This window comes from Ictidomys tridecemlineatus, chromosome Y (genome assembly GCF_052094955.1).
Source record: "Ictidomys tridecemlineatus isolate mIctTri1 chromosome Y, mIctTri1.hap1, whole genome shotgun sequence".
NCBI classification, from domain to species: domain Eukaryota; kingdom Metazoa; phylum Chordata; class Mammalia; order Rodentia; family Sciuridae; genus Ictidomys; species Ictidomys tridecemlineatus.
Window position 1 is genome coordinate 245,694 of NC_135494.1, and position 25,395 is coordinate 271,088.

Consider the following 25,395-nt stretch of genomic DNA (forward strand, 5'->3'; position numbering starts at 1 on the left):
TCCGCCATCGCCTGCAGGGACAGCTTTGCAGATTTATATGAAATTGGTCAGTAAGGACGGGGACGGTGCCTCCCCTCACACCCTCGGCTCCGGGCCGCCGTGTTCACTTGGGGTGCAGGGGCTCGTCCCTCAGGTGGGGGACAGTCAGCAGACCCGGAAAGCTCTCAGCTCTGGGCTGCCGCCCAGGTCCAGGCAGGGCTGACCGGGGTCAGCTGAGGCTGCTCCTGCTCCCAGAGGCGCCTTCTCCTGAGTCCTCCATGGGGAGGGCAGGGGCTCTGGGTCCTGTTCCCTTTAATAGATTCATGTTATTTTCTATTCTCACAAAACGGCCTCAGCTGGCCTTAGAGCTGCAAGTGACCAGACCCTGGGTGACGTGGAGTGAGTCATTGTCCCACCCAGAGAGCAGCTGAGAGCAGGTCCCCGAGGACCTGGGGAGGACCCGGGGCTTGGCGGGATACAGCGACGAGGGCTGGCGCCTCAACTGACATGCGGCTGCAGAGGGGACCGAGGGACGGAGGGACAGAGGGACGGGCACTCGGTGTTTCCTGAGGCCATAAAAGGGGACTGTGACTGGACCCGGGGACCTGGTGGGAGCGGAGGCCATAAAAGGGGACTGTGACTGGACCCGGGGGACCTGGTGGGAGCGTCTCGCTGTGGGTGGAGAAAGTGGGGACAAGAGGAGGGGGAGGGGGAGAGCAGAGGGAGGGGACGTCAGGGACCCAGAGCCTGGACTTCCCCCCCCCCCGGCAGACAGCGGGAGCCCCAGGGCTGCGCCCAGGGCAGCTCAGAGGGACGTGGGGACCCTGGGCGTCTCAGAGGGGACAGACCTCCCCAGGGACTTAGCCCTGTGGGCAGAGCCAAGGACCAGCCCAGGGAAGAGTCTCCCGAAGGACGGACTGCAGAGGGACTGGACAGACAGGCCGCCGTGGTGCAGAGCAGGGACAGAGGGGGCAATGGCTGGAGCAGCTCAGCACACAGCGCCCTTCCCCTCCAGCTGGAAAGTGGGCAACGGGGCTGTGGGAGGAGACAGAGAAGGGACAGAGGCTCCTCTCCTCCTCCATCTCCTCCTCCTCCTCCTCCATCTCCTCCTCCTCCTCCTCCTCCATCTCCTCCTCCTCCTCCTCCTCCATCTCCTCCTCCTCCTCCATCTCCTCCTCCTCCATTCTCCTCCTCCTCCTCCATCTTCTCTCCCTCCATCTCCTCCTCCTCCTCCTTCTCCTCCTCCTCCTCCATCTCCTCCTCCTCCATCCATCCTCCTCCTCCTCCATCTCCTCCTTCTCCTCCATCTCCTCCTCCTCCATCTCTCTCCTCCTCCATCTCCTCCATCTCCTCCTCCTCCTCCTCCCCCATCTCCTCCTTCTCCTCCTCCATCTCCTTCTCCTCCTCCTTCTCCTCCTCCTCCATCTCCTCTCCTCCTCCTCCTCCTCCTCCATCTCCTTCTCCTCCTCCTTCTCCTCCTCCATCTCTTCCTCCTCCTCCTCCTCCATCTCTTTTCCCCATCCCCCTAATTTATGCGTCATATTTAAAATAATTTGACAGAAATATAAGTTTTCCCATTTGCTTTCCTCCTGGACTTTCCCCTCCGTAGAGAGACTCAGTCCTCCCAACATCACTGCCAAGTGCAACAAGACCTCCTCGCTCATGGAGTGGGAGGACGTTCAGCCACTTCAACAACAACTTCATGTATCAGCTCCAAGAAACAAGGTAAACTGGCCCCCAGTGGGGCCCTCGGCGTCTCTGTCACCGTCCTCTGGGGTAGACGGGGGTAGGCAGTCTCCGCTCACAGGACTCAACGGTGTTGATGGAGGTGAGCAAGGGAGCCGCTCTCTTCCCAGCTACTGGGGAGGCTGACACAGGAGGATGGCCAGATGGAGGCCAGCCTCAGCAGCTTAGCAGGTCCTGAGCCACTTAGCGAGACCCGGTCTCAAAATAGCCGTTAAAATGGGGTGCGGCCAGTGGCTCACTAGTGCATCTCTCCTGGGCTCAGTTCCCAGAACCAGTGCACACGTACGGGAAGGTGACATCTGTGAGTGATAAAAAGCATCACTTAGGAAATACACGACCTGTCCCATCGTCACTTATCGGGTCCTGGTCATGGGTGCCCAAGAGCCCCGCACCCATGGCCGAGACGCTGAGCTCAGGGCTGGGCGTGCCACCCCTTGTCCCAGCACCCTCCCCTCTGGTTTGGTGGCCCCCGGGGACCTGTGGCTGGGGCCTCTCTCAGGAGTCCTGGCCTTTTATCTTGCAGAGCTCAGGAGGCAGCTCCCAGGAGACTGTGAGTGGACCCGGCCCCTCTTCCCCACGGAACTGGGCAGTTCTTATCATTACTGACCCGTGGCCCCACTGGACGGGCTCCACGCGTGGGCACCACAGACCCCCGTCAAGGAGAAGCTTGCAAAGTTTGCTTTCGTCCCCAATCAAGAGAGTGGGGAGGGGGACACAACTCAGCCGTCCCGGGGCCCCTCTGCTCTCCCCAGGCCCTGGGAGTGGACGTGGGACTCTTTCCCCTCCCCCTCCCCTCCCGTCGCCCCAGATTCCCGCGAACCGCTTCCTGCTGCCCAATCCCGGCAACTACGAGTGAGGATCAGGGTCAGGGACAACAGGAACGTCTACAGCAGCTGGAGCCCGTGGGGCGCCCCCCAGAGCTTCGGTGAGTGGGCGGCCTCCCTTGTCCCCAGGGTCGTGAGTGGGCGGCCTCCCGGTCCCTCTAGTCCGAGGATGGCGGGTCCCTGGGGGGGGGGACAGCGGGGATGGCGGGTGCTGCCCGTGGCGCCTGCGTCTCCGCCCACGAGCAGGGCCCCGGCCAGGCCAGGTGGACGCAGCAGCGTCAAGGGGCAGGAATCCCGTCTAGTGACCCCACGCTGAGCAGGGGGCGCAGGTTTCCAGGGAGCTTGGCCTGGCCGCGGGGCGTCGCTGGGAGGCCGGGAGGGCTGCCGTCCCCTCCCCTCGGAGTCCATCCTGGGCCATGGGGAGCCCTGGACGTGTCCCCTCTCGCTCAGAGTGTGACCCTGATGAGGACCGGCCCTCGCGTGTCCTGCAGACGTCCCTGCTGGCGGCGGGGGGGACGCTGGCCATCGTGCTGCTGGGGCTGCTCCTGTGCAAGCGGTAGGCGCCCCACGCACCCGGGCCCCAGCCCGGCTCCTCCCGGGATCCGGGCGCATCCCGCGTCCCAGTCTCCACCGTGTGACTGGGTCCCCAGCCCCATCTGAGTAGGGGACCCTGGTTGAGGCCATGGGTCCCTCGGGGAAGCCCGGTTCCCAGGCCTCACGGGGCAGTGGACGCCAAGTTCCCGAGGGGAGCAGCCACACCCCAACCAGGGACTCGGATCGGGGTCCCCTCCGGGTCCAGCCCCTCCTTGTCCCCTTCAGTCGTGGCCACCTGCTGCAGGCAGGGGACGGTCCTGGGAGGGGCGCTAGCCTGGAGGGTCAGCTGGGGTCGGGCCGCAGGCTCAGGTCAGGAGTTTGGACTAGGAATCCCAAGTGACCAGCCGAGGCCACCCCCCCCAGACCCAGGGCTGTGCGTGGGGCCAGGGGAGAAGCTGCTGCTGCAGGTGGGAGGGGGCCTGCTGGGTGGTGAGTCCTGGGTCCCAGGAGGTCGCAGTGAGGAGTGACCCTGGGTGAGGAGTGACCTCAGGGTCGTCTCTGCGGATCCCCCACCCCCCTGGGCCCCGCCTGCGGTGGTGACCTTGGGTTCTGAGCCTGCGTCCCACTCCTCCCAGGTTCTCCCTGATGCAGAGGCTGTTCCCTCCTGTCCCCCGCGTGAAAGCGACCGTCTGTGACCATGTGCCCAATGGCGAGATGGTATGTCGTCGGACGTGGGGTGGCCACTGTCCTGCCCAGCAGACAGCATGGTAGCGGGGCGGGACCCCTGTGACTTTGCTAACAGCCCACCCGTCCCCTCAGCTGGCCCTGGAGGCCGCGGGAGACGACTGTCCAGTGGCCCAGCTGCAGGACTTGGAGGAGCCCTGATGGCCCAGCGCAGGACCCGCTGGCTGTCATACTGCAGGGCGGCCACAGGCCAGGCTGCAGGACCAGTGGACAGTGCCAAGGGAGGGACAGGAGACGGACACGCGGAGCCCACGCTGCTGGAGGATAAAAGCCGAGCATCGGGTCCACCTCTACCGGGTGTCCCACCTGCTCACTGGCCCTCCAGGGACCTGCGCCACCCAGGCCGCTCTGCCCAAGGGCTAGGGGGACTGGCCGCAGAGTCCGGATCCTGCCGCGGAGGGATCCCTCTCTCCTGTCAGTCACCGACGTCGTCTCTGCAGCTGGGTCTTAGGTACCCCCTCCCCCAAGGCCTGCCTGTCCCCACCCCGACCGCAGGTGGTCACTACTGGAGGAGGGACAGGACTCCCAGTCTGTGGCCCCAGAGTGACCTCAGCTGCTGCCCCGACTTAACCAAGTGCCCCCTAAGCACGACCCGCACTGGACAGTGACCTCCAGAAGCAATGACTTCCCAGGAAATGGCCCTGGGGTCACCCACTGGCCCCCCAGCTCAGCTTGGGGCTGTCCTTGACAAGGAGAGAAAAATCCTGAGTGACCCCAGGGCTGTGACAAGCCCCTGCAGAGGCAGGAAGCAGGCACCTGCAGACTGACCTCCCAGGACAGTGGCCCCCAGGGCCCAGGAAACTAATGTCACCAGGCTGCAACGTCAGGTCCCAGCTGGCGCTATCAAGGACTCGGGTGGCCAGCTGGGGCTCAGGGTCAGCTTACCCAGGCCAAGTGACCCACACCTGGCACTGGACCTGCACCTGCGCTCAGAGGGCAGCTCCCAGGACCCGCAGTCGGGGCACCTAGGACCCTGAGGCCCCAGGTGACTCCCCCTGTCACCTGGCTGGACCCCAGCTTCTGCAGGACAAGACCAAGCTCATGGGTCACCTCTGGGCCCCAGCTCTCCCCCAGCCCAGGCCAGGTCAAGGACACCAGGACCCCTAGGGCTGGTGTGGGGGGCTCTGGGAGGGTGCAGCTCCCAGGTGCAGCCCGCGAAGGGGACGAGGGTCCTTATGACAGAGACCCGAGAGCCCCTGCCCGTCCACCACGGAGGACCCTCTGGGAGCAGGAAGCAGGCTCAGTTGACCCTGGACCTCGGGCTTCCAGAACCACAGCAGCTGCCCCTGCAGGAGGCCACTCTGCAGAAGCCTGTCCTTCCAGGGAAGCCCGACTGACCCTCGCCCCCCAGCGTCCTGCTGACCCGCGACCCCTCCCCCCAGGCCCAGGCAGGCTGCGCGTGGCCGTGGTGTCCTGTTTATTTCTCGGCAGGTGCCACAGGGAACATGATTGCGGACTCGCTGTGCGCAGCGGCTAGTGCTTGGGGAGTGGACACGACTCTGTTAAATAAATACTCGCGCGGGCCCTACAAGCTCTGGACTCTGGGTCTGCCTGGGGCCTGCCCGGGGCCCGCAGGACATGGTCAGGACGCCCGGCACCGGCGCGCGGAGCGGGGTGTCCATGGTCACAGGTCACCGTGAGTCCCTCAGCGCCCGGGCCCCGACAGACACCCTGGCCAGGACAGACGGGAATTTCTGGAAGGTCCATGGTCCCCAGCGGAGGGCGCCCCCACCCTCTGGTCCCTGGCGGCGGCCGCGGCGGCTGCGGGCGCCTAGATGACCTTCTTGAGCTCGTCGTAGAGCACCAGCACGAAGGCGCCGCCCATGCCGCGCAGCACGTTGGACCAGGCGCCCTTGAAGAAGGCCTTGCCGCCCTCGTCCCTGAAGATCTTCCTCCAGCAGTCCACCGTGCCCGTGTACATGATGTCCGCTGCGGGGACACGGCCGTCAGGAGGGACAGGGCGGCCGCCACCCACCCGGGGCCTCAGACCGCGGCAGCTGACGCGGTCACTGCAGCCGGAGCTCGGACCAGAGACCTGCTGCCTCCCAGGTGCCCGCGGCCTCCCCCTGCAGGGCCAGCCGAGTCCCCGTGCAGGACCACGGCTCCCTGGACATGCAGACTGTCCCTCGGGACCCCCTGAGCAGGCGGCCTGGACCCTGGCAGCCCCCCCCCGGCCCAGGTCAGTACCTGTTTTACGCCCCGACTGCATCATCATGCGCCGCCGCACCGTGTCGAAGGGGTAGGAGACCACGCCGGCCACCGCGGTGACGGTCTGCGCGATCATCCAGCTGATCACGATGTGCGTGTTCTTGGGGTCCGGCAGCATGCCTGTGGACGGCAGGCCGCGGTCAGCCCCGCTCCCTCCAGGGAAACCCCAGGGCCAGGCGACCCTCCCTCACCCCAGAGGCCGGAGGCCAGGGCCCAGAGTGGCCACTCTGCAGGGGGAGGAGCCGCCCAGGTGAAGGGCAGCAGGCCCCAGTCCTGACCCCAGGGCCTGAGAAGGTGACTGCACATGGACACAGGGTTTAGAGAGGGCAGGTGTGGTCAGTCAGGACACAAGACCGTGAAGCCCCGGCCCTTCCCGAGCGGAGGCCAGCTCAGAGGCCCGGGGGAGGCTGCCCGGCCTCGCCGCACTCACCCTTGGCCGTGTCGTAGACCCCGAAGTAGGCCGCGCGGTAGATGATGATGCCCTGCACGGACACGTTGAAGCCCTGGTACAGGCCGCGCAGGCCGTCCGACTTGGTGATCTTCACCAGGCAGTCGCCCAGGCCCTTGAACTCGCGCTCCGCGCCCGACTTGCCCACGTCGGCCGCCAGGCGCGTCCTGGCGAAGTCCAGCGGGTAGACGAAGCACAGGGAGGTGGCCCCGGCCGCGCCCCCGGAGGCCAGGTTGCCGGCGAAGTACCTCCAGAACTGCGTGTGCTTGTCCACGCCGCCCAGGAAGACCTGCTTGTACTTGTCCTTGAAGGCGAAGTTGAGGGCTTGTGTGGGGAAGTAGCGGATCACGTTGGCCAGGTTGCCCCTCCAGAAGGACAGCACGCCCTGCTCCTTGGGGATGCGCACGATGCAGTCCATGATGCCCTTGTACTGCTTGTCGGCCGCGATCTGCTTGCTAGCATGTTGCACCTGCGGGGAGGCCCGGGGCGGAGGTCAGAGGAGTGCACTGCGCACCTGGCCCACCTGGGAAAAGTGCGCCTGCGCAGGCTGACCAGTGGGCGGCCTCCACCGTGACCAGCCCCTCTGTGTAAGTGCTCATCAGGTCACCACAACGTTTCACTGTAACCCGATCCTAGCAACAGTGTTGCCAACCCCGGGGCTACTCAGTGGGACGCCCTCAAGGGCGCACAGCTCACGGGGGCTGACGGCTAGCTACAGGGTGCACTGTGAAAACTCAGACCAGGACCAAGGTCCAGTGTCTCGAACCTGGGGTCGCTGGCCATGGTAACGGAAAGGGTCGCACGCACTGCAAGATGCAAGCCTGGAGGCAGCCCAAGGCCACGGTCCAAGCCCACCGGGTCCCCGTGACCCGCTCAAGGTCACAGCCACTAGGCCGCTCTGCGCAGCTACGCCGGCGCGCATGCGCCTAACAGGCCGCGCCGCAGCCCCCAGGGCGCTGGGCCCAATGCGCAGGCGCAGAGTCCCCGCCCCTGAAATGCGGCAGCGCCCCGGTGGCCAAGCCCCCGGAAGTCGGCGCAGCGCGGACAAAGCGTCCACGGCCTCCGACTTCCGGCGCCTGCCCGCCCGCCCGCCGGCCGGCCGGGTGCACGCGGCCCAGCCGCCCGCGCGCCCCGGCCCCCCGCCCCGGGCCGGCGCCCACCTGCAGCAGCAGCTTGACCCGCTCGATGGGGGCCACGGCCGTCTTGGAGATGGCGGCGGCGATGCCCCCGGCCAGGAAGTCCTTGGCGAAGGAGATGGCCTGTTCCGTCATGGTGGCGCGGGGTCAGCGGAGCGGGCGGAGAGCCGGAGCGCGGGCGCCGAGAGCCGGAGGAAGGCCGCCGCTAACGCAGCGCTGCCGCCACCGGGACCGAAAGGACGGGGCCGCCAGCGCGCAGCCGCTAAGGCCGCCACGCCCCGCCCACGCCACGCCCCGCGGCCCGCGCGCCGTTCCCATTGGCTGTGCCGCCCGCCCGCGCCCCGCCCCGCGGCTCGCGCGCTGCTCCCATTGGCCGCGCCGCCCGCCCACGTCCCGCCCCCGCACGCTGCCGCGCCCCCGCGGGCTGCCGGGAGCCCCGCCCCGCCCTGCGCCCCTGGCCCTGGGCCCAGGGGCCGCCCCGCCCCGAGGCCTGTCGGGAGCCGGGCCCCGCCTCTGCGCCTGGCGGGCCGGGGGCTCTGCGGCGGTGGCCGTGACCTTGACAAGGTCGAGGCGTGGTCCGGATGCGTCGCTCCTGTGGGGGGGCCGTGCAGCCTCCAGTACTCCCGCGAGGCCCCGTCCACGCCGACAGGACGTGTGTCCCGCTTCTCTCGATGTCTGTGCTCGCGACACGTGGTGCCCAGACCTGGCCCCTGTCGCCCCCAGAGCAGACACCTGTCCCCCCCGCCCCCCGCCCCTGTGCGTGCCCAACCTCAGCCCCATCCTGAGTCCACCTGCGGGTCCTGCGAGCCCCTCCCTGACACCTCTGTCCCCGGGGACCTGGGGTGTCTCCGCTAGGTGCCCTCGGCCTCCACGTGCCCTGTGTTCCCACCTCGCGCTTGCTCCCTGGGAGCCGCTGACCGGGGCAGGAGCCCTGGCCGTGACAGCCTGTCTGTCCCCCCCCCCCCCCCCGTGGAATGCATGAGGCCCGAGGGTCCCCAGCCCCCCCCCCAGCATTCCGTCCACCCCTGCCTGCCTTTCTTCCCTTCCTCCACGTCCCTCTGCTTGTCCTCTCTCTGTGTCCCTCCCTCACTGGACCTCAGGGCCTCGTGCATGCTGGACCTGCGCTGGCCAGGCCTACCCCAGCCGGACCCCTCTCCTCTCCCGGCTCCCTGTTCCCTTGCTCGCTCCACCCTCTCTCCTGTCCCTGGATCTGTTCTGCTGCCGTGGGTGGACGTGGGGTCTGGCCCTGGGAGTCTGCTGTGCATCCCTGAGGTTGGGGTGCAGGGTGGACAGGGAGGAGACGGTCCTCCCCGGGGTTGGCCAGGCTCCCTCTGGGGGCTCTGAGCAGGAGGCCGGGTCTCACAGACCTTTAGGCCGAGGTTACAGAGTGGGCCTGACGCGGTTGGGAGGGACGCTGGTCCTCAGGCCAGCTGCAGCCTGGAATCCAGATCCGTCCGGTTAATGTGGCTCAGGCCTGGCTCTTGGAATGTGCTTCCTGGTCCAGCTCTGGGAGCCACTCACCCCTGTGCCCACAGGGGTGTGCCCTGGGGGAGTGGGGACACGGAGGAGGGGTCAGGCAGACCTGGGGGGGGCTGGGACCCCCACCAAGGGCAGCTGGGGAAAGGAAGGGTGCACCGGTGTCCCTACCCTGCATCCCACCCGAGACCCCCTGCAGCCTGCCAGGGGACTCCCCCTGTCCCCTGCATCCAGCCAGGGGACTCCCCCTGTCCTGCTGGGGGGGTGGGCTGGTGCTGCAGAAATTCGTCCCTAGAAAGCCACTGTCCCCAGAAGGGCTGTGGGGGGCTGGTGGAGCAGCTGTCCCCTCCGATGTTGGTTGTCCTTGATCTGTGTCCTCCCAGCGCCCAGGTAAGGCCGGCTTATCCAGAGCTGGATCTGGCAGGCAGCTCTGGTATGCAGCAGGCGCCCAGGGCCTCCCGGAGGGAGGGAGTGAGTGAGTGACTTCCAGGGAAGGGCAGGGTGCTGCCCTGTGGGGACCTGCGCTGACCCCTGCCCTCGTGGACCCTGCTGGGACGCGTGCAGGGACCTGGCCCACCCGCAGCAGGTGGTCTGGACGGTGCTTCCACAAGTGAGGACAGTGGCCTGTGGCCAGATTTCTCTGCGTCTCTTTAATCCCTTCCAGGGGACACACAGGGACGGGTGGTCCAGGAGCCCCGGCGACCTCCCTGTGGCCTCTACGTGGTTCTGGGGTCTCTTCCTGGCCTGGAGGCTGGGGTTGCCTGGGGCTGGTGCCCGGGGGGCGCTGGGCAGTGTCTGTGGGAGGACGGACGCATCAAGGACAGTGTCCCTCAGCTATGAGGAGTGGTCACCCACGGGAAGTGCTCCTGCAGGGCAGCAGGAGACGGCCACCTGCCGCTGGCCTCTGTGCGTCCTCCCGCAGGGCAGCGGTGGAGAGGGATGCGCGGCTCCAGGGGTCACTCCTGGGCCTCGGGCCTGCAGCAGGCTGCCAGCAGCCAGCATGGCGTGGGGCATGGGTGGCCCCTGGGACAGAGCGGTGGCCTCTGTGACAGAGGTGTCTCCACTGAGGGCCCCACGTCGGCCTCGGCCCTTCCTCTCTGACTTGCGTCCCTCACAGCCTGGAGCGGCCTTTGCAGGTGGCCAGTCTGCTCCCCGGGGCCTGGAAGCTTCTGCAGGGTGGGGCCGTCCTGTCCCCAGGGCCACCCGCCTGAGGGCCAGCGGCTGGAGAAGAAGCCAGTCTTCGAAGCCAGGCGTCCATCAGTGTTTGAAAGGTGTCAAGAGGGACGTGGTCAGCAGAGGACGGTCTTGCACAAGCCCACATCTCACTCCTGTAAACACGGGCACGGTGTTTGTGCCCTTGTGCGTCTATGTCACCTGCGCCTCTCCCTGGCCACCGTGGGGGCTGGCAGGGGGCCCTTCCTCCATCCCCGCAGCAAGCCCCCTAGGTCACTGCGAGCTGCGGCTGGCTCTTGGCCAGGCTGGGGGCTACCCCCGTGGACTAGCGTCAGCAGGCCTCGCTTTCAAAGTAGCCGCATGGTCCTCCTGAGGCTCCCTCCGCACGCGGGAAAGGGCCGACCCGCGGCTGGGAGGGCAGAGAGCTCTCGAGGCCCGTGTCCCCGCCTGCCAGCTCAGGGTCTCCCGGCTGCATCCCGAGGACACCCCCGGGCCAAGCCGGCCCAGCCCCGAGGGTGCGCACATCACCGGTTCCCCAGGCGGCCGTGTTGGGGCGGGGTGTGGTGGCCCTGGGAGGGACCCCGCCCGAGGGACTCCACTCGGCCAGCAGTGGGGACGGGGCAGCACGAGGAAGGGGCAGAGGACGCAGGGCCGAGACCGGCCAGCTATGAGCGGGCCTGGGAGGCGGGCGGCCAGTCAGGGCTCAGAGCAGGGCGCACGGAGGGAGGAAGGTGGCTTTATTCTCTCCATCCCGCAAGGCCCGGTCCACGTGCCCACGTGAGCCGACAGCGCGGGGACCCGGGCTCCCTCCGCGACGGGCTCCCTCCGCGATGCCCACACAAAGGTCACTGCGGGGCGTCAGGGGCGCACGCGGATGCCCAGGACTGCGCCCGGGAAGTCCCCGGCGGGCGCCACCTGCATGTCCCCGAAGCCGTGCTGCTCCAGCAGGCGCCGGCCCTCGCCCAGCGTCCAGTCCCTGCCCGGCGTCTGCACCAGCAGGTCCAGCTTCGGCCTCAGGCCACGCCGGGCGGCCCCCGGGTCCTCGTCCAGGGCAACTTCCGCCAGCAAGAGGCCGCCTCCTGTGGGGACAGACAGGGGCTGGAGTCGTGGGCCACCTCGGGGGTCTGCACAAGGGACAGCGCCACCGGGGCCCTGGGGTCAGCAGGACAGGACGCTGGGCAGGGACACGGAGGGCGCAGGGCCCGGGACGGGGACGGGGGACAGGTGGGGCGGAGGGTAGGAGACAGGGGCAGAGGAAGGTGACAGAACACAGGCAAGGACGACGGAGTGACAGGCAGACAGCGACAGATGACAGGGACCGCGACGGGGACAGCTGTACACAGGTGGGGGCGACAGGAGACAGGTTCAGAGAGGGACGGTGCATCCTGAGGACGGCAGAGGGACCGGGTGGGAGGGATGGGTATGGACAGGGACGGAAATGACAGCCGCGTGCGTGACAGGTGACAGGGTCCCTAACATAGGGAGACACGTGATGGCCAGCCACAACAGGGCCACAGTGGGGAGAGGAGGAGAGGACCGGATTGACGCGGTGAGAGAGGGGAGGCCGCGGGCAGTGGACACGGGCAGCGGGCGGAGGGTCAGTAGCGCTGCTGGCAGGTGGGCGGGGCCTCTTGTGGGAGGGGCCTTGTGGGCGGGGCCAGGTCCTGAGGCTCCAGCGCTTCGGGAACCCAGGGCAGCCGGGGCTGCAGCACGTGACCCTCGGGGAGGGGAAGCTGGACACGGGAGGTCAGTGGGTGGCCCCTGTGGACAGCACGAGGGAGCGGGACGCGGCCGGCCACAGCACAGGGTCCTGGCAGGAGCCGCGGCGAGAGCGGGGCACAGGAGGGGCAGGGGGTCCCCGCCTCCGGGAGTGCCCAGGGTAGGAGGCCCGAGGTGTCGCTGGCCAGCGCTGGCCGCTCCTCCGTAACTGCAGGGGGCTCCCAGCCCTGGACACCCCGGATCGCGGGGCACAGGCCCAACCAGCAGCTGTGCGTCGCCCGGAACCGCGGTCCCCGCTGCTCAGCGGAGGACTCCCGGCCCCAGGACGGGCGATGGCCAGGGGCCAGCCACGGCCACAGGGCCACTGTGCACCCAGGCAGACCCCGGGACAGGGCTGGGCCTTTGAAAGGCCAAGGTGACATCCTGGGCTCTTGGTGACCTTCCTCTGTCCTTGGGGTCACTAGTGTGTCCCCTGTCCTGTCCAGGGAGGGCAGGTCTGGACCCGAGCGTCCAGCAGAGCCCAGCCACTCCACAGCAGAGCACAGCAGTGTGGCTTTGGGACACACAATCCTCAGAGCCTCGTCACCCATGTCACCACAGTCCTGGAGTGAGGCAGGGCTGGGTGGCCGCCTGTCCCCTGTGAAATGGACCCTGGGGTGGGCTGACCCCTGCTCCAGTGGCCGACCCTCTGGGTGGGAAAGGGGACCCGCTCTCACCCGGCCGGCAGCACCCTGCGACCCTCCTCAGCAGCTGGTGGACCTTGTCGTCCGGCCAGTCGGGCGGCAGGCGGGGCAGGATGTACAGGTCAGCCGCGGGCAGGGCGTCCCTGGACGGGTCACCTGGTGGAGAGGCAGGAGAGGCAGCTGGGACCACAGACGCGGCCTGACTCCCCCCCAGGGTGGCTCCAGACCTCATGTCCCCAGGGGGAGAGGGAGACGAGGGTCGTCCAGGCTCCACTGGGGGCTCCAGCCCAGGGCGGGGACTCGGGACGGGCGCTTGGCCAAGGTGGCCCTTGTGGACCCACAATGCCACAGTGGACAGGCTCAGGGGGCCCTCGTGCCATGGCCGTGTCCTCCCCAGAGACAGAGGAGGGGACACAGACCCAGAGGAGGAGCCCCGTGGGGACGGAGGCAGAGACTGCAGTGAGGGGCCACCTGCCCAGGGCCACCTGGAGCCCAGGAGCTGGAGAGGCAGGAGGAGCCCCTGGAGCCCTGGAGGGAGCTCAGCCTGGACCCTGGTCCAGCCTCTGTCCTCCATGGTGGGGCCTGGACTCGTGCCTTAGAGTTTGTCTGTTTTAAGGGCCTGGTTTGGGGGCTTGGGGCGGCCGCCCCCGGGGCCCACACACTGGTGCTGGTCTCCCCCTGTGGGTGCAGAAACCTCTCTGTTGTTTACTCCCAGCTCTGCCTTGTCCAGGAGGGGACAGGGAACCGCCCACGGACGGGAGCCCAGGGCAGCAGGGGCAGGGACCGGGAGTCAGCGGGGGGACGGCAGGCAGGAGGCAGAGGGTGGTGGACGGTCCGCAGGTGAGGTCTGCGGTCACTGCCCTTTTCTCAATCACAGAAGTCCCAAGCCGTGCTGGGCCTGGGCCCTGGGCCCCGGCGGCCGCCTCTCGTGGACACGTGGGAGGGAACTAAGCAGCGCCCAGGCCATCAGGAGACTTCCTCAGGTCCAGAGCAACACCCCCAGCACCACCGGGAAGTGCTTCCGGCAGTCTAACCTATGGACTTCCTTTCCTGGGGGTCCCAGTGGACACCTGCGGAAGTCCATCTTGGTCCTTCTGCACCCCACGACTGCGTCCAACACTGCTCACCTTACTCCAAGGTCACAGACACCCGGGGACAGACACGGGCTCACACAGGCACAGGACACACGTGCTCTCCGCATAACGGGGGATGTCGCCTGGCCAAGGTCACTACGTGGCAGACAGAGGGCACTCACCAGGCACCAAGCTGACGCGGGCCTGCGGTCCGTCCTGGGGCTGGAAGCAGGACACCTGCTGCAGCTCGTCGGGGATGTCCAACACCGTCACCTCCAGCCGCGGGCACTCCCGGGCCAGCTCCCAGGCCAGGGCGCCCCTGCAGCCTTCAGGGGACCAAACACACATGTGGGGACCCTGTGGGCCCTTAGGGGCCTGGGGAGCCTGTGCTCTCCACAGGTGAACCTGACCATGTTTGAGGGTCAGCACGGAGGCCAGCAGTGCAAACTACACCTGGCAGAGGTCAGTGGGGCTGGCACGGATTCCTCCTTGAATGCAGACGTGATGGCTGGTGCTGCCGCAGCCACTCTGGCCCCCCAGGAGGAGCTGGGTGCAGAGGTTGGGGAAATGCAGGCGGGTGGCCAGGGAGGCCGCTGCCCAGTTCCCTGAGCCCATCAGACTTCCAGGGACAAAGATGGGCTGAGTGAAAAGGATTAACTAGAAAGAACCGGACCTGGGCAGGGGCTTCCAGCCTCTGCCCCTCTGGACAGCCACCAGGAGGGGCCTCTGCAGAAGACCCGGCCACCCGAGGGACCTCCCCCCTGGGCCCCCAGCGGAGGTCCTCTGAGGCTCATGAACCGCGGCCTGCTCGGCCAGTCTCATCAACGCCAGGTGCGGGCAGGAGGAAGGGACCGACCCACCTCCCAGGAGGCAGGCGGAGGAGAACCGCGACAGGTTGAAGGCCGAGGCCAGGCGGCGGGCGGTCAGCGTGGAGAGGGTGTGCGCGGCCTTCAGGGCCTGCAGCTGCGTCTCCCGGCAGGGGGCGCCCTAGGGCAGAAGGGGTCTGAGGGAGCTGCGGACCCGCGATCCACAGGCATCTGGGCACCTGCGTGGCCCAGCAGGGAGCTTGGGGGCCGGGCTGGGGAGGCCGTGCAGGCCTCATCCCAGCTGCCCGGGAAGCGGACGCAGGGAGACTCCAGTGTAGGCAGCCGCTGACAGCTTGGGAGACCGTGTCTCAGAACAGAAAAGGGCTGCCAGGTGCGGTGGCTCACACCTGCCATCCCGGCTGCCCAGGAGGCTGAGGCAGGAGGTCTGCAAGCTGGAGGCCAGCCAGGATAACTTGGGGGAGGCCCTAAGCATTTAGTGAGACCCTGTCCCTAAATAAAAACCAACAAGGGCTGGGGACAGGGCTCCGTGCGGAGCATTCTCAAGGGGAAGAAAGGGGGCGGTGAGTTCAAGCGCCCGCGGACTGTCCCTGGATGGGGAATTCAGGTGCTGGGCGTCGGGAAGCACTGGCCGCCCACTCTGTTCCAGCCAGGAGCACGGCCGAGCAGGCAGGATCAGGAGCCCGGGCCACGCGGGGCCACAGCTGACCAGGCCTGTGCGTCCTCGGCGAGGCCCGTCGACCTCCCAAACCTGGCGGCCCCCCTGTCCCTCGGGTGGGCAGAGCCATCCGGGTGCCCACCGGCCCCGCCCCTCGCCCTGGGTGGGCGGAGTCTCTGCGCTCACCTCCGGGTCCCCGGGCTGTCCCTCCCGCAGGGTGCGCTCCAGGTGGCTGAAGAGGTCCCAGGAGCGCTGGTCGCTGTGCAGGATGAGGCCGTGCAGGGAGTGCCCGCCGCTGGACACCAGGTGCCGCCCGGCCAGCTCCGTGTTGCTGTAACCTGCAGAGCGGGCGGCGGCGCTGCTGTCCAGGGTGACCACACCCCGCCCAGCGAGCAGCCAGTGCCACCATCCCATCACGGCTGGCTGCTCCGAGCAGCCCGGTGGGCAGGACAGACTCCACCTAGCGTCCGTCCACCCAGCTGTCTGTCTTCTGTCTGTCCGTCCGCCGGTCACCCAGCCTGTCCACGATCTCCACTGTCCCTCCCACCATCCGTCCACCCAGCTGCGGAACCAGGTAGAGCCATCCGTCTGTCAGCGTGTCCGTCCCTCCTGGTCAGCCTCGCGGGGACGACTCGGCCATGGCCCAGCTCCCACCTGCCGCCTCATCTGCCCGGTGCGCCCGGCTGCTCCAGCTAAGGCCCGGCCGGGGTCCCCCAAGGCCCCGGCGGTCACCTTGCTCCGTCTTCCGCAGCAAGCCCAGGGCCACGCAGACCTCCAGCAGCCTCCTGGTCCCGCACACGGAGGCGTCCACGGCGCGGGCCACGTCCGCCGCCCCCCGGGGCGCGCCGTCGCTGAGCAGGTCGAAGACCTTGAGCCTGCAGGCCGTGAACAGGGCCTGCGGGAAGGGCGCGCTGAGGGCTGGGGCTGGCCAGGGCCTTCCTCCCGCGCCCCGGTGGAGTGGACGCTGCTGGGGGCCACCAGCTTCCGACCCCACTCGGTTCTCGCACGGAGATCCCGAGCGTCCCCGGATGCGCTCCCTGCCGCGGCCGTACCCCAGGACCTTAGCACGTGACTGAAGACGCGTCTATAAGGAGCGGGCCGCTGGCCCACGGTACCTTGGACACTTTGAAGCCGTCTATCAGGTCCAGGAGGCCGGCCGGGAACGGGGGCTGGGCCGCCACCGCCCCGTTGCAACTGGCCTCGCTGGAGCCCCGGGCAGGCGGGTCCCCCTCCGCCTCCGACACGCCCCTCAGGCCGCCCGGGGAGCCGGGGCCAGCGCCAGGGTGCACGTGGCTCTGAACAGGCCCCGGGTCGCCCGCGTCCAGGTCACCGAGGGCCTCGAAGCTGTCCACGGGCGGGATGGAGTCGTGCTTGACCCTGCGCACGTCCTGGCCGCGGGGCGGGTAGTAGAGCTCGGCCAGCTGCTTGCAGAAGCGGTTCAGCGGGAAGCCCACCACGTTGAGGAAGTCCCCGCGCACCGACTCCACGAGCATGCCCCCCAGCGACTGGATGCCGTAGCCCCCGGCCTTGTCCCTGCCGGGGAGGGAGGAGCGCGCATGCGCGGGTCTGCCCGGGCCTCCAGCCCTGGGCGCTGCCCCGCGCCACTACGGCCGGAGCCAGGCTCTGCCCACTTCCCGGACCCTCTCCAGCTCCCCGGAGGGAGCGTCCGGCAGTGCCCACCGGCAGGGGTGCCCCTCCCAGGGGCCGGACTCACATGGGCTCCCCGCTGTGGATGTACTCCCACAGCAGGTCCTCGGACAGCTCCGAGAAGGTCACCCTGGTCTCCTCGTAGAACTCCGACACCTGCGTCTCCAGCAGGTGGTCTGCAGGGACGAGAGCCCGCGGTCAGCGCCCGAGTGTGCGGCTCAGGGCCCGAGTGTGCCCGCGGCGGAGGCTCAGCGGGGACGGAGGAGGAGCAGGAGGACGGAGCATCAGCCACCAGGGCACGGAGCCAGCAGCGGGGAGGGCCGCAGGGACAGGACCAGACCCTCAGACAGGAGCCGGGGGTGACCATGAGGGCCCGGGCTGTGGGCAGTAACCTGTGGGAAACTCGGGGGTCTGCGGGAGACCCCCCCAGCTCTGCAGGCGACCAAGGGGCCTGGTGTGGGACAGGGTCTCTGCAGAGGTGGTCAGTGCAGGGCCCTGAGATGGGCTCCTCCTGGGTCAGGGGGCCCTCATGCTATGGCCATGTCCTCCCCAGAGACAGAGGAGGGGACACAGGCCCAGAGGAGGAGCCCCGTGGGGACGGAGGCAGAGACTGCAGTGAGGGGCCACCCGCCCAGGGCCACCTGGAGCCCAGGAGCTGGAGAGGCAGGAGGAGCCCCCTGGACCTGGAGGGAGCTGGACACCGCTGTGCAGAGGCGCCCGACTCTCCCCACAGGCCAGTCCTTCCCGGGCAGTGGGCGGGGTCCTCCCTTCCCCACGTGCAGGGACAGGGAGCTGCTCACCCAGTGCCCAGGAGGCCGCAGCTGCCCCTTACCTGCGGTGGTACAGTGGACGATGGCCACTCCTGTGAACACGCTGTGCTCTTTGCCACTCAACCTGCAAGGCCCAGAGCCCACCGGGCACTTAGCGGCCAAGGGGCAGCGACATGCCTCGCCCCGTCCCTGCCATGCTGCCCCACTGTCCAGCCACGGGTCCCTGGGGAAGGCCTGGTCAATGACATCTGGGGAAGCGCCGTGTGGACAGGAGGGATCACCACCCCAGGAGGCCGCCAGCAGGGTCCCCAGCCCCGTCCACCCCGCCGGGGCCTGCTCTGCTGGACCTACGGGCCAGGGGGCCTGGGGGAATGGGCGTCCACCTTGAAAGCATGTGGTAGGCGTCCTGCTTGTCCACGGGCTTCTCCAGAACCAGCCCGTCCACTGCCTGCAAGAGAGGGACCTGAGCCTTCCCCACTGCCCGCTCCCCAGCCACCTGAGCGCTCACGGCCCCTGACTCTCAGGCCCTGGGGTGGAGGCCAGGCCTCCCGAAGGCCAGGCGAGCTCCCCTGTGGAGTCCCACCCAGCCCTGGGAGACGTCCTGCTGGTGCCCAGCGCCCCTTGAGCTGGTCACGCCCCTGCCTCGGCCTCCTGGGCAGCTTGGGCCGCAGGCGGGTGCCACCGTGCCCGGCTCATTTCTTTTATTGAAAGGAAACTGACACACGAGGTGCACCAGTGCAGGGTGACAATTCAGGGCATTAGCACAGGTGGCCACCATGTCCACGTGCCATCCGGAACGAGGATGTGTTTGTTGGTCCCCTCAAAGGAGACCCCAGGTAGGCGTGGTGGCCCACCCGTGGAACCCAGAGCCTGGGAGGCCGAGGCAGGTGGACTGCAAGCTCAAGGCCAGCCTCGGAAGTGAGCAAGACCCTGTCCCAACAAAGAGGGACACGTGGACAGAGACCACACAGAGGACAGATGGCCATGGGATGATAAGGCAGAGATGGACGCACAGCCATAGGCCAGAACAGCCGTGCGGCGTGGCGCCACTCTCCCCAGCCTCGGACGCAAGCCCCGCCCACGTCCATGCAGACACGGGCTCAGACCCGCGGTGGCCGCTGAATGCGCTGGAAGCCCTGGGGGTGGCACCGTCCCTGCAGCCCTGGGAAACGGCACATGCCCAACCACAGCAGCGCAACACCCGCTGCCCCTGCGCGTGGGACTCCCAGCGCAAGACGCCCAGCTCGGCAAACCCGGGGGGGGGGGGGGGGGGGACTCACCACGATAGTGTCCGCCCCGATGACCACGTCGGGCGTCCGGAGGTCCTTCTGCAGGCAAGCAGACCAGGTTCAGGTGGGATCCCCCGGCCTCCCATGGCCTCCCCCCCACTTGCGGGTGTCCATGACACTCCTCCCCAGCGTGACCCCCTGCAGGGCTGGTGCACCATCACGCCCTGAAGGCCACTCCTGGAGCCCAGGGCAGGTGCCCCTGGAGCCGTCCGGGGACGGCCTTCTGTACCAGGGGCGCATGGGGCCAGCGCGCTCTGCTCTGGGGCCCAGATGCCCTCGACCCATTGGGACCCACGCCACTCGGTGTAAGGGGAGGAACGGGTTCGCAGAACCAGGAAGCCATGCAGGCCAAAAGCCCGAGACTCAGCGCAACTGGCACATGGCCTCAGTGCGCGTATCACCCACCCCCAGGGCGACAGTGACGGCCACCTCCCTGTTCACAGGGGCACACCAGCCTTAGCTGGGAGGGGCTCTCGAGTCCTGGGTGCTGGGACCAATAGAGGAGCCACTGATTGTGCCCGAGGGGAGCGACCACGAGGGCGCAGCACCGCACAGGCGGCGGGAAGCGCTGTAACTCCACCAACAATGCGGAGGGCGCTTGTGCGCGTGCGCATCACCCAGCGCAGGTGGCTCTAGTCCTTTTATAGGATCCTGCCGTCCGTGGCACGCACCCTACCCTAAGGACCAGCCCCGCCAACCCTGCGCGTGCCAACGGATTCTGACAGCGCCTTACGCATCCCACTCCGCCAACAGTTGCCTTAACCCTGCGCCCCCCACCACACGGCTGTATTCCTCATGGAGGGCGTGGTGGCCCTTAGGGTCAGTGACAGCATCAGCAATACCGTACCCTGACCCGTGCCTGAAGTTCCCTGCAGTGTCAATTATGATGCATGTTACACTGTCACCCAGCGACCCTTCAGTACCCGGGTCCTATTAATCAGAGCAGCGCATCACACGTTAGCACACAGCAGCAGAAAAGCAAGAGTAATTGTGTGTTAACGTCCACACTATAATAAGAGTGTCACAGTGTAACACCCGGCGGTGGAAACCCGCGGGGTATGTCCGACATTGCGGTCCTACGTTCGCTGCAACATTGTCACATCACCCAGCCACAGAGACTCTGCATTCCTCCTGTACCCTAAACGTCCACGCTGAGCCTGGCGGGTGGGTGGGTGCACGCCTTTGATCCCAGCAGCTCGGGAGGCTGAGGCAGGAGGATCGCGAGTTCAAAGGCAGCCTCAGCAATTTCGAGAGGCCCCCAACTCACCCCCAGCCCTATTTTATGTTTCATTGGTCGAGTGCCCCGGCATTAAGGGCCGCAGAGGAGCGAGCCCCACTCCTGCCACCGCGTGGTGCGGAGCTGCGTGCGCCGGCTGCGCGCCCCACCGGCCCCATCCGCGCGCCCCGCGGTCCCTTAGTGCCACCCAGCGAGGGAGCAGGGCAGCCCGCTTGCCTGGTGCAGTCGGTGCGCCACCTCCAGGGCCTTCTGCTTGGCCGTCTCGATGGCGTAGGCGTAGGGGCTGGGGAAGGAGGCTTTGCTGAGCGTCTCTTTGAACTTGGACGGCACCACCTCGAACCGCAGGCCCTGGAACACACGAAGAGCGTCTGGGGGCGGGAGGCCGCCAGGGGCAGGGGAGCGCGCACGAGGGCGCAGCAGCGCACAGGCACAGGCGGCGGTGCGGGAGGGCTGGGTCTGCCGAAAACGGGCACCTTCCCGCGCTCTGTCCCTCTCACCAGCTGCCCGTCAGGTGGCTCTGCCGTCATTTAGTGCCACCAGCCGCTGGGGACCTCGGAACTGCTGGAAAAGGCTGGGCGAGGCAGACGCACTGCGGGAATTGTCATGGTTACCTGTGGCTCCTGGTACCTACCACTCAGCCACGCTGATTCTGTGTCCTAAATGACAGCACTACAGTAACTAGCATGTGACACTCTCCTACCTACGTGTCACCCGGTCATTCTCTGCCCTGAGTGACACAATACAGTCAATGGGACAGCACTTTACTTTACAGTTCCTAGCAATGGACACATTCCATCAGTTCTGTGTCCAAAATGATCATGTGGGCGTGGCCGAGCACACCTGTCACTCCAGCCACAGGGGAGGCCGAGGCAGGAGGCTGGCAAGTTCAAGGCCAGCCTCAGCGACTTAGTAAGACTCTGTCTCAAAAGTATCTTTAAGAATGTCTGGGGCCGCGCACAGGTGCGAGCCTGTCATCCCAGCGGCTCGGGAGGCTGAGGCAGGAGGATCATGAGTTCAAAGCCCGCCTCGGGCAACTGAGAGAGGCCCTAAGCAACTTAGTGAGACCCTGTCTCTAAATAAAAAAAAATAAAAAGGGCTGGGGATGTGGCTCAGTGGTAGAGCTCCTGCGTAGCATGTCGGGGTCCCGGGTTCAATTCCCAGGCCATATTATTTATAATAGTGATTACACAGTGGCCGGTAATTACGGACGAGCGACATTAATCCTGCATTCGGAACGATATACCATTACATTTAAATGCAATGCTACGTTACATTATAACACACAGTAACAGCTCAACTTCGCCGATTCTACATCTTAAGTGATTATACCAATTACAATGGTGATCCCATGGCAAGAGATGGATTCTATTCTAGAGATACAATCATTCTGTATCCTAAATGAGACACATCCCCATCCCCTCTTTAAAAACAATAAAAATAAAAATGGTTGATAGCCCTTTATTTTATTTATTTATTTATATGCGGGGCTGAGACTGGAACCCAGTGCCTCACACGGGCCAGGCAAGCGCTCTGCCATTGAGCCACAACCCCAGCCCTCCGGCCCCTTGCATTGTTCATTTTGAGACAGTGTCTGGCTAAATGGTTCAGGGCCTCGCCCAGCTGCTCTTGAAGCTGGCCTCCGAGTTGCAATCCTCCAGCCTCAGCCTCCAGAGCTGTTGGGACGGCAGGCGTGTGCCACCACGTCCGGCTTAATGACCCTGTTGGTCGCAACCATACATCCCCTTATAACACTCAGCCATGGCAACGCTGCCTGATCTGTCTCCTCAGGGCACAGGGCAGTATTGATTGGGGCCCTGGGGTCGCAGCTCCGGGGAGTCAGGTGGCCTCTGGCATACCCAAAGGTCAGTGAACTCACAGTGTCCCACCGTGAGATCGGGCAAAAGGGGTGGCCACTCACGGTGGCTCTTGCCTGCGAGGGATCTACGAGGGACCCCTGGGGACTCAGCGATAGCAGCTCCAGTCTAGTGGGGACAGGGTGTGGACCTGAACGGGAGGGGGGCAAATCCCCTGTGGACACTTCCTGTCCCCACCCATGGGGCTGCACGTGGCCCTCCCCACCCATTTCTCCTGGACCTGCCGGGCCCTACCCCTCTGTCCCCGTGGCGGACCTCTGGACAGCACCCCCCCAGTCTACCCACCTGTCTCTCCACCACCTCGGCCCGGGCCTTCTCCCTCAGCACTGGCCGCTGCCCCCGGCACCTCTCCCCACCACCCACCTCTGCTCTGGACACCCCCACGACCGCCCCAGGACTCCCAGGCCGGGCAGCCGCTGACCCCGCCCACAGGCCAGCAGGCCACTAGGCCCTGGACCCCACGCTGCAGACCCCAACCCCTAGACCATGGGACCCCCCTTCCCTGAGACCTGGGACCCTCCATCCCCAGATCCCCCTCCGTATGCTCCACAAAAGATCCTTTTCCTCTTCCCTGTGGTCACTGAAGCCCTGCCCAGGGGCACTAGGGTCCCCCTCCCCAGGGGACCAGCCTCCCAGACCAGGACCTCCCCCAGCCTCTGGCCCCTGAGCAGGACCAGGGCCCCTGGGCTCTAGGACACCTGGTCCCTACTACTGGGGCCCGTGGTCACCAGGGTCGCGTCACTGGGATGTGCCCCACCTGGTCACTCGTTCCCATCCCCATCAGTTAGGGAAAACCCCACCTCCGTCACTAAGACCCCCACCGGGTCACTATGGGTCCCCAAAAGGGCCCCGACCCCTGTCATTAGAAACCCCCCCATTTCTGATCACTAGGTCACCCCCACCCAGTTACTGGGACTCTCACCTCTGGTCACCAGGGTCCCCTGGTCACTAGGTCACCCCCATGCAATCATGGGACCCTCCCCTCTGGTCCCTAGGGTCCCCTGGTCACTAGGGCCGGTTGTCAGAAGGCCCTCCGACCCGGTCACTAGCCCCTGTCCTGCGTCGCTGGGCGGGCGGTGGCCCTGCGCGGGGTCCCCAGGAGCCCGGGGTCAGCGGCCCTGCCCTGCGCCCTGCCGGCCCTCACCGCGTTGCTGAGGATCTCCTGGCGGCGCGGGGAGGCGCTGGCCAGCACCACGCGCTTGTGCAGCAGCTTCCCGATCACCGGGCACAGCGCCATGGCTCCGCCGGACCCGGGTCTGCGGCCCCGACCCGCCGGCCCCGAGCCACCGCCGCAGAGGAAGCAGCCGCCGAAGCCCCGCCCCGCCCAGGCGAAGCCACGCCCCTCTAGCCACGCCCCCGGCAGGAGCGCCTGACTTCCGCCTCCTCCAGGGACGAAGCCACACCCCCTCGTCGGCCCGCGCCCCTAAGCCACGCCCATGGCCCGCCTACTTCAGACAGGAAGCCCGGTTCGTACTACGCCCATCCTCCGCCACCGCGCGCCCTGGCCCCGAGCCTATCAGAGACGTAGCCGCGCCCCTCACGCCACGCCCCCGGCAATAGCGCGCCAGGGCCCTACGTTCCGCCGCAGAAGCCACACCCCCTTGGCGGCAAGCGCCCTACGTACGCCACGCCTAGGCCACGCCCCTGCCAAAGAGGAAGCCACGTCCCTACTACGCGTAGCCCTTGGCAACTGCGCGCCCTGGCCCCGCCTCTGTCAGAGACGAAGACGCGCCCCTCCACGCCACGCCCCCGGCAGGAGCGCGCCAGGGTCCTAGGTCCGCCTCAGAAGCCACACCCCGCTTGGCGGCAAGTGCCGTCTCTACGCTACGCCTAGACTACGTCCTTGTCAGAGAGGAAGGCACGTCAGGACTCCGCCTCCTTCTTAGCAACAGCGTGCCCTGGCCCCGCCCCTGTCAGAGGCGAAGCCACGCCCCTGCTACTCCACCCCGGGCAACCGCGAGCTTAGGCCACGCCCCTTCCGAGACGAAGCTCCGCCCCTACTACTCCTCGCGCCCCCCCCTCCCCGCAAACGCGCGCTCTGGTCCCGCCCCTGCTCGACCAGAAGCCGCGCCCCGCCTACTTGTCGCCCTTGACAACGGACCACCCAGGTCCCGCCCCTGTCAGGGACGAAGCCACGCCCCTGCCTCTCTCCCGGCAACCGCGCGCTCTGGCCCCGCCCTACTAGACCAGAAGCCGCGCCCCTCCTACTCGTCGCCCTTGACAACAGACCACCCAGGCCCCGCCCTGTCAGGGACGAGGCCACGCCCCCGACACGCCTCGCGGGGTTCCGGGCACAGCGAAGCCCCGCCCCGGCGGCGCGCGCAGCTGGCCGGGCCCTGGGCTCCGGAAGCTAGGCGCCCGCTGGGGAACAGTGCACGGGGCGTGGACCCCGGGGCCACGCAGGCGCAGTGGGGGCGGGAGCCTAGGGGACCTTTGTGGGCGCCGGGCGGACGTAGGGTCGGGGATCCTGTAGGGACGGTGTGGAGGTGGGGTCCCGCCAACACCTTGGATGGCGGCCCTGGGGGGCTCCCGCTGAAGCCGTCGGGGGTGGAGGTGGAGTGGCTTCCGTGTCACCCTGGGGACCGCGGAGATGGGGGGCCCCGAGGGGCAGTGGAGGGCTCGGAGATGGGAGGACCCCAAGCGCGGGGTGGCCACGTGGTGTTCGGGGAGCCGCGGGTTCCGTGAGTTCTGTGGGCGCGGGGACACCCCCTGTCGGTGCCACCGGGACTGGGAAGACCCTGGGCGCAGCGGGGCTCGTGGAGAATGGGCAGCCCCCCAGGCGCGTGGGCAAAGGGGGCACCCTGCGGCCCTGGTCGGGCACGTGGAAATGGGAGGGACCCCTCGCGCGTGGGCAGCGTAGGAATATGGGGCACCGTGGAGGGCGGAGTTGGGGGGGCCCTGTGGGCGTGGTGGGCACTGTGGAGACTGGACCCTGCGGGCGCGGTGGGAGGCTTGGAGAGGGGGGTTGGTGCTGCAGGCGCAGCGCGGTCCTGGGAATGTGGGGTGCTCTGAGGGCGCAGTGCGGGGGCGCACGGTGGGGAACGCAATGAGCGGTGGGCGAGGGTGGAGAGGGCGCACGGCACCAGGATCCGGTGGGGTCCCCGCTGACCGCCCTGGGGAGCATAGATGTGGAGGGTGCCTGCGCGCGCTGGGGGGCTGGAATGTGCATGTTGGGAGTGTCCTGCGCGGGCGCGGTGGCTGAGTGCAAGGTGGCCCCCCGGTGGCACGCGTGGAGAGACCCTCGGGCGTCACGGAGCGCAACGGGCAGCCTTCAAATGGAGCTTTTGAGGGGACAGTGGGGCCATGGGTAGGGTTCGGAGGAACGCTGGGGACGGGTTGGTGGAGATGGGGGT

The 25,395-nt window shown here is 67.4% G+C and overlaps 2 protein-coding genes across 4 annotated transcripts; both read right to left on the minus strand.

The window, feature by feature from the left end:
• Window positions 1-5,227: 5,227 nt before the first annotated feature.
• Window positions 5,228-7,873, minus strand: LOC101964418 (ADP/ATP translocase 3). Its single transcript, XM_078035228.1, has 4 exons — window positions 7,644-7,873; window positions 6,466-6,952; window positions 6,015-6,155; window positions 5,228-5,756 (listed from the first exon to the last, which is right to left on the minus strand). The coding sequence occupies exons 1-4, from the start codon at window positions 7,752-7,754 to the stop codon at window positions 5,599-5,601; spliced, it is 897 nt and encodes a 298-aa protein (XP_077891354.1). The 5' UTR covers window positions 7,755-7,873; the 3' UTR covers window positions 5,228-5,598.
• Window positions 7,874-10,988: 3,115 nt separating this feature from the next.
• Asmtl (acetylserotonin O-methyltransferase like) lies at window positions 10,989-23,379 on the minus strand. Of its 3 annotated transcripts, XM_078035225.1 has the most exons (14): window positions 23,187-23,329; window positions 20,666-20,757; window positions 20,385-20,516; window positions 18,923-18,970; window positions 18,026-18,090; window positions 17,705-17,766; window positions 16,940-17,048; window positions 16,341-16,758; window positions 15,958-16,120; window positions 15,412-15,563; window positions 14,604-14,730; window positions 13,926-14,069; window positions 12,704-12,826; window positions 10,989-11,347 (listed from the first exon to the last, which is right to left on the minus strand). In XM_078035225.1, exons 2-14 carry the CDS (start codon window positions 20,693-20,695, stop codon window positions 11,127-11,129), a joined length of 1,794 nt encoding a protein of 597 aa, XP_077891351.1. In that variant the 5' UTR covers window positions 20,696-20,757; window positions 23,187-23,329; the 3' UTR covers window positions 10,989-11,126. The 3 variants fall into 3 exon arrangements, with proteins under 3 accessions (XP_077891351.1, XP_077891350.1, XP_077891352.1); XM_078035224.1 differs by lacking the exon at window positions 20,666-20,757 and having other exon boundaries at window positions 23,187-23,378; XM_078035226.1 differs by lacking the exons at window positions 10,989-11,347; window positions 12,704-12,826; window positions 20,666-20,757 and adding an exon at window positions 12,833-13,740 and having other exon boundaries at window positions 23,187-23,379.
• Between the last annotated feature and the right edge of the window lie 2,016 nt (window positions 23,380-25,395).

Coding starts and splice junctions, on each gene's coding strand:
- LOC101964418 (XM_078035228.1), bottom strand. CDS start 7,754: ATGACGGAACAGGCCATCTCCTTCGCCAAGGACTTCCTGGCCGGGGGC. Junction 6,953..7,643: donor GGGTCAAGCTGCTGCTGCAG/GTGGGCGCCGGC, acceptor GCCTCCCCGCAG/GTGCAACATGCTAGCAAGCA. Junction 6,156..6,465: donor GGTCTACGACACGGCCAAGG/GTGAGTGCGGCG, acceptor TGCCGTCCACAG/GCATGCTGCCGGACCCCAAG.
- Asmtl (XM_078035224.1), bottom strand. CDS start 23,279: ATGGCGCTGTGCCCGGTGATCGGGAAGCTGCTGCACAAGCGCGTGGTG. Junction 14,731..15,411: donor GACAGCCCGGGGACCCGGAG/GTGAGCGCAGAG, acceptor CTTCTGCCCTAG/GGCGCCCCCTGCCGGGAGAC. Junction 11,348..12,703: donor CGCAGGGTGCTGCCGGCCGG/GTGAGAGCGGGT, acceptor CTGTCCCCACAG/GAGGCGGCCTCTTGCTGGCG.